The sequence below is a fragment of the Antrostomus carolinensis genome, unplaced genomic scaffold, assembly GCF_000700745.2.
Source record: "Antrostomus carolinensis isolate BGI_N321 unplaced genomic scaffold, ASM70074v2 scaffold46201, whole genome shotgun sequence".
NCBI lineage: Eukaryota > Metazoa > Chordata > Aves > Caprimulgiformes > Caprimulgidae > Antrostomus > Antrostomus carolinensis.
Window position 1 is genome coordinate 711 of NW_010295725.1, and position 7,246 is coordinate 7,956.

At 48.2% G+C, this 7,246-nt stretch overlaps 1 protein-coding gene across 1 annotated transcript in view; it reads left to right on the forward strand.

Annotated features, from left to right (window-relative positions):
• Positions 1–7,027, forward strand: part of ZMYND12 (zinc finger MYND-type containing 12) — a gene marked incomplete at both ends in the record, with an annotated part of 7,563 nt that extends 536 nt beyond the window's left edge. The window contains 3 exons of the mRNA XM_010178060.2: positions 488–630; positions 5,675–5,846; positions 6,858–7,027. Coding sequence (XP_010176362.2) covers positions 488–630; positions 5,675–5,846; positions 6,858–7,027 — 485 coding nt within the window. The remainder of the gene's footprint in view (positions 1–487; positions 631–5,674; positions 5,847–6,857) is intronic.
• Positions 7,028–7,246: the final 219 nt, after the last annotated feature.

Below are 7,246 nucleotides of genomic sequence, written 5' to 3' on the forward strand. Positions count from 1 at the left end.
GGGAAGTGGAGTGGGCACACTCGGCTGGAGCATCCCTCCTCACTTCCCGTGGTGCCTGTGTGAACCAGAGAGCGGTGCAGCCAGCTCTGGGGATGTTTACACAATTACCTTCACTTACCCGGGGCCCTCGGTGAAGTCACGCCTTAACTCTACGTCGAATTGATTTCCCAATGACTTGGCTTTGGGTTTGGGTTTTTTTCTGTGCCACAGAAGCCAGGCACTTGCTCAGACCTGACCATATCGGGGGTTTTGTGAGTGATTTGAATCAGTTTTTAACGTTCAGAGTGGTGGTGACGTGGCAGGACAGCGCTGTGCTCCTGTCTGGGAATATCGAGGGCAATATACCCCGTGCTCTGTGAGCAGACTAAGGGCCGGTGCCTGTCGTGGGTAATTCTTAGGGTGAAAGTTCAGAAGACACAACAGGCAGTAACCATTAACTGACATCATTCCCAAGCAACCAAAAATATCATTCTTCTCTGATTTGTTAGTGATGTAGATCACCAAAAAGCTGACTGGGTTAGTATCCACCAGCGGATATGCCAGCTGCTGATTCCAATCCGCACTTCCCCTCCTTTTCACCTCACTGAAGAAGAAAGCAGGCACAGCACGGAGCAGCTGGAGAAGAGGCAGGTACGTACACGACAAACACGTGCCACTTCAAGGTGCTGCCAGGGAAATTCAGTCAGACCTGAATTTTTCTTCATCCTCTGATTTGATGTACGTGGTGTTGGGAGGGCACCTCGCTGGCTGAGCAGTTCTTACTTGAAGAGCTTTGATTTATTTATTTTTTTAAAAAAACAAAACCTCTGTAATAAGGGCAGTGGGAACATCCTCTGATTCCACCAGCTCCTGCCTTTTTCACTCCAAGCCCTGAGCTTCCTCAGGCAGCAGCAATCCTGGATCTCCCACCTTGCCTGGTAATTAGTCCACCCGCCCTGGTTACCCTGGGATCCAGCTGAGTTTTAATTCTTACAGGCTCTCCTCACCCTTCCCTGATGAGAGGGATTCCCCTTTCTCAAAACAAGGGGGCAAAGAAATAAAAGTCCCCTCCCTTTGTTTACCTGGCCAATTTGAAACGCCCTTTCCCACTAAATACCCTCTTTTATCTCTGGTTTTTGGCCTCGTGGGCGGTGCAGATGTGCAGCTCCTTTCCAGCCCAAGTGGTTTTCAACTCTTTTTTTGTTTGTTTGTTTGTTTGTGGGGTGGCAGGATTTGCTTTCCCACAATGCTGATGAAATAAAATAACCCACCCAAATACATCTGCTCCTTAAAATGATTTTGCCCATAAAAATAAATTCTCCTTCTATCATTGCATCACTCCTAATCAGAGAATCATGGAATGGTTTGGGTTGGAAGGGACCTTAAAGCTCATCCAGTCCCAACCCCCCTGCCAGCAGCAGGGACACCTTCCACTCGACCAGGTTGCTCAAAGCCTCATCCAGCCTGGCCGAGAACACTTCCAGGGAGGAGCAGCCACAGCTTCTCTGGCCAACCTGGGACACTGTCTATTCAATCACCAAATAAGACAATAGAAGAGCAGGAAGTGAGCTGAAATCAATGATGCCACTGAGAAGAACAGCAATAATCTTCTGGATTTTACATCACACATTATTTTTAAGGTTGTGTCTGGCCAGGCACTAGTACTTTGGTGACTGGCTCCTGGCGACAGTTGTTCCTGGGAGCATCCAGAAAGAGCCAGTCTAAAAAGGGTGGAACCTGCGTAAACAAAAGTCCTCCTGGGTGAAAGCTTGTGACAGGCTTCAGTCAGCATATTCCTTGTGACAGGCTTCAGGCATCAGATTCCTTGTGACAGGCTTCAGGCAGCAGATTCCTTTCAGTTTTGTAGGAATTGGGCGCTGACGACCCAATTTGGTTTTGAAAATCCCATCTGTGTGAAAATCACAGGCAAGATTGTCCACCAAAGCCTGAAGAAGGTGTGTCAAACTACTAAACTATGTCCCAGAACCATCAGGAAAAAAAGCAAAAGCTCCTTTGTTCCAGGTTGTGTGTAAATTGATCTTTTTTTAAAGTCTGCAAAGAAAAAAAGTTAAAATTGGTCTTGTTGAGGGTGGTGACAAGGGGTTGTTTTTTTTTTTGGCATCCTTAACTGCTTAAAGCTTCTCCAAGGAACTTCACCAACCTCTTGACGTTGAAATCATCATCGGTTATTACATCATTGAGTTTATAGCAACTCCAATTATACTATATACATTACAAAAGCCCACGTGGCTGCCAGATCAGGGAAGTACTCTTTGATTAGCTGCAAGCTAATAATTTGTTTGTGTGAGGTTCCAGGGGAAGGCAGCAGGAAGCCGGTGGAGAAGGGAGAGTCACTCCCTCGATTGGAGTGCACACCTAGGGCAGCGGGCGGCACCTGCGGCTCCAGCCCAGCCTTGTCATCACTTCATGGGAAAAGTCACAGAGAGCAGACTCACAGCTTGTTGGGTTTTTTTTTTCAAAGTAGAGATTTATTTTTATTTTAATAGAATCTTTAACAACCCTGTTACATGTGTTCTTTGACCTTTGTCTCCAGACTATTTAAATAAAATACATCCTGGGAACAGTATGTGCAGGGACACTTTGTCTTCCTTCTCTCCTAAGAAAGGAGTGGAAGAGCAGAAACAACCTGTCACCTGCTGGCTTTTGGAGTGAGACTGCAGCTCCTCGCCCACAAATGCCTCTGCCTTTCTGTACAGCAGGAGTGCAGCATAGACAACGTAGGGCCCAGACTGTCTGACCAGCCTTGGAATTGCAGCCTGGAGAGGGTGAGATTATTTACTGCCCCATCTTGGTGGCTTCATCACATTCCTATTCACAGAGCCAACCAAAATGCTTTCAAGGCCTTTGCAGCTTGAGGGAAAACTACATACTCTCATGATCACCAGAGAAAACCACCCTTCTGCTCAGAGCTCAAAGCCTGCCCGTAGGTTTATGATTTTTTTGGACATTTCTGCTGTATTTCACAAATTCCTGCACGGTGTTTGTTTAGAAAACACACAGCTCCAGCCTCAGTCAGGACACAGGAAAGCTTGTGCACATCAAAATGCCCTGTGGCCTGAGGGAAGGTGCATGAAGCGGAGAGCCAGGAGGTTATGAGTTTCATACCTTGTCTGTACTCTAAAGCTTTGTTGATAGAAATCTGCTTTTGTCAACATAGCCGGGGGGATGCCTGCAGACAGTACCTCCAAACTGACAAAACTCCAAGTTTCTGTTTGTAGAATAGCCTCACCTGCCTGCCTGATGTCAGCTTACCACAGCCCCTGGGCACGGGGAAACGATCCACCCCTCAGCCAGCTCCAGCAGTCCTGCAGCACCAGCTCCAGCCCTGCCAGCTCCAGATTTCAACCCAAACTGCCTGGAAGCTTTACCTTCCTCTTCAAATCCACATTTCTTCAAGTGCACCCTCGGTTTTGAGTGAGTAAATGAATGTGACACCCAACCCCAAGTGTCTTCCCAACCTCCCCGTGCCCCCCTGGTGCAGAGCTGGGGGGTCCTCAGCCTCCTCAAACCCCAACTGGGGGAAAATTGCGTGGGGGCATCTTCAGAGAAACCTCTGTAATTACAACACAGATGAAAAGAGCCCAAAGCCTGCAGGTCTGAGGGCATGGGGCTGAAAACCAGTGCAGGGCTAAAGCTAACGATCCCCCCAAGGCTTGTAACTGCAGCAGTCTTAAATATTCAGCGCTGCAGGGCTTCTCTTGTCTCCTGCCCTTTCTTCTCCTCCTGGGAGCTGTTCAAGAGTCTAACACTCAGCTTTTCCTCGCTGCAGATGTTTGGAGATAGCTGACATCACATCACGGGAAGCAGCAATGATCCTATTGACAAGGAGGAAAAAAAGATCCTGATCTCCAGCACCTCCCCAGATGACAATCTTGCTTGAGACCCACGCACCAAAGCCAGTAGTGCTGGTTGCAACAGAGAAGGAATGTCGTGGATAGAAAAGGCAGCCTGATAAATAACAGCTTTCATTGCTCCTTGCCCTGAGCACGTGCTGAATTTCTCCTGGGCACCACATGCTCCCCCAGCACGGCTGGTTATGGTGCTTTTTCACTACACGCTGGTAGCTCAGGGGCTGGAGGGGGGATGACCACTGTGTTTTCTGGCTCCTGGCTCTCCTGCTATAGCTGTGTGCTGTCACTCTGAGGAGTGTTCTTCGAAACTCTCGTTTATCCAGAAACGATGTCCCTCGATCTTGGCCAGGATCTCCAGGAAACACTCACAGGCTGTCCTTGAAGTTCCCTGTCCCTGAGCTGTTGCTTCACCCATGGCGTGACTACTCCCTGCCTCTCTCTAAGCACTTAAAGCTCAGCAAAATGCCGAAGCCTGACCTCCAAGAGCACTGGGATTTGTTTTTTTCTGCCCTGTGCTCAGCCACAGCTGTAAACCAGAAGGCAATAAAGAGGTAAAATGGTGTTTTCTGCCGGCACTCACTGCACGGGCCTGCCCGTGCCTCCGAGCAAGAGGAGAGCCAGTGCCTTGCTGACTTACCATGGCACACCAGCAACAAGATTGCTTTCCAGGCGGCTTCCCCGCTGCACCACTTGTGTGAAAAGCCAATGCAGAAGTGTTGGGAGTTGGCAACAGTTATGTTGAAAGCAAAAAGAAATAGATAAATAAGCATCCTGGCTTTTTGTTTTTATTTGCTGGCATCCCTCAGCGCGTTGTGAGGGCGCTGGGATCTGCAGTTGCTGTAGAGCTCTTGGCAATGCAGAGGCATTCAGATGGAGAGACGTTTGTTCAGCTGGTGAATAGATCAGATGCTGCAAAAGGTGAAAAGACCAAATGTGGTGTGGAGTGCTGGGAGCAGCAAAAGGCAGGGAGCAGCTCAACGTGTGGGAAACTCAACGTTATGGGAAACATCTCTGGAGATGTTCCAAACCCACCTGGACACTTCCCTGTGCAACCTGTTGTAGGGAACCTGCTTTGGCAGGGGGGTTGGACTGGATGATCTCCTGAGGTCCCTTCCAACCCCACCACCCTGGGATTCTGTGATTCTGGATTCTGTGATTCTGGATTCTGACAACAAACAGAAATGCTGTAGAAGCTGCTTGACCCCCAAGCCCAGCTTGCCTGGTGGATGTACAGGAGTGTCATGCAGCTCATCAGGCTGTTCTGATTTTAATCAGTTTTCCAGGCTCTGTGCCCAAAAATACCAGGCCTGGAACTGGCCGGGAGAGGGTGGGAGAAAGCTGCAGCACCATGTGAGGAGCTCTCTCCTTTCCTTCCAGCCTGTGTCTCCTGCAGCTGGAGGTGTGCCATGCTGGCACCAGCCTGGCAAACCATACGCTCGGCTGCTTGCTATGAGTCACCGCTGTTACCGTCAGCAAAACCCCGCCATAGCCCCTTTGTCTAATCTTTTCTGTGGTCTTGTGATGATCATTTTCTGTGCTTCACAGCTTTTATTGCTGCAGCCTTATTAGCCCTTTTTCCTTGGGTTCAGGGATTCTTCATCTCCTAAGATGCCACATGACCTAAGAGGATGTCCAAAGCTGTTCCTGCTAGAAGTGGGAATGAAAGCCAGGCTCTAATATGACAGCTTTGATTTCCATCCATTAATTACAAAGAACATTGCAGTCACTTTTTAACAGCTTGAAAACCGGAATGTAAAAAGAGACCATGGATTTTATTTCTCCTTCCTTTGCTTACTCTGTCCCATTACTATGTTTCCCTGCAGAAATACATCATTGATCTCGCACACCGCACAGCCCAGGAGTTCATTTTGGGTGGAAAACACAAAGAAGCGCTGCCTGCAGCTTTGCATGCCTTACGTTTCAGCGCTGAAGTGTACGGCTCCGATTCTGTGCAATTGGTGCCTGCTTATCTCCTCTTGGCTGAGGCCTCCACTGGTAAGTATTGTCTAAATAGTAACGTTGGCAAGGGCAAGACCTCCCTTGGGTCACGTTTCATGGTTTCCTTTTACCATTTATCAGGGAAGGACCCGCTCTGCATTTCAGCGTTGTGCCATGTCTCTCCCCTGCCCTGCCTCAAGGGCATTTCGGAGAGATTTGAGAAGTCACACACCCCCCACACACACACACAAACACACACACTTTTTCTGTGTGGGTCTGGGGAAAAGAATCACTCAGCAGTGATGAGAGATCAGTGAAAGCAAATGAAATGTTTTCTCCCTCTTTACCAATTCCCACAAGGAAAGCAGTATGAAAATCTCCTCGTTACCTCTGTGGCTTCGTATGACTCTCAAAAGCATTAAATTCCCAAGGGTAGTTGCTTGCACTCTTATCTCAGAGGACCAGCAAACATTTCTGAGGCCGTTGCATCAGAAGAACGCCTCAGTTCATTCACAAAAGCACTGTCTGCCCGAAGCTGGGCTTTTTCTCATTGCCTGGATGCTTTATAAAAAAAGTCACATCAGGATCCTGCGTGTGGAGAAACGCTCTCCTGAGCCGCGGGCGTAAGGGACTGAGAAATCACCACGGGAAATCACGGCCAGTACAGGAGCACACACAATGCCTCGCTGGCAGGAGTGAGCTCTCTCAAGGGTTGTTGTAAATGGGGTGGCCAGAGAAGGGGGGAAAAAATTCCCATGAGTAATTCGAGTGTGATAATAGAGGAGCCATTAGTGGCTGCCTGTAGCTGACCTGTTTCGAACGCGTGTTTCAGAGATGTTGAATGCAGTACTCAGGTTCTGGCTTCTCTTGTAGCTCTCAACCCTCAGCCTGTCTGTAAACTAGACTTTGAGCACTTGCTCAGCTAAGGAGCACTCAGGAGAGAAGTGAGGAATCCACAAACTAAATCTCCATGTCAAACTACTGCAAAGGATTAATGGGCAGTATTCTCTAATTTTCTAAATTAAAAATATTACTCTTTATCCTGCTGATTTCTACATGTCATTTCAGGTGTTGGCCATCTTCTAGAGGCGTCTAAGTATCTCTCCCAAGCCCAGTGGATTGTCCTCAGAACTCCAGACTGCAGTGTTGCTATTCAGTATAAATTACATCGTAGTCTGGGACTTCTCTATGCTGCTGAAGGAAACTTTGAACAGGCTTTATATCACCTGGCAAATGACGTAAGCCAACTCCAATACAGAAAGGCTTCAGTTTCTCTTCCTTCTCTAACACTTCCAGGTCCATTTGAAAACCCCAGCAGGCAGATTTGTAATCCTGATTTTAGGTACCGAGAGGATACGTGTTATAAACACCTGAACAGTCTAGATCTGCTACACCCCTGTCTGCATGTGCCACCAAACTTGTGTTTTACCAGTTCTCTTGGTTCCCTTGAAGTGACA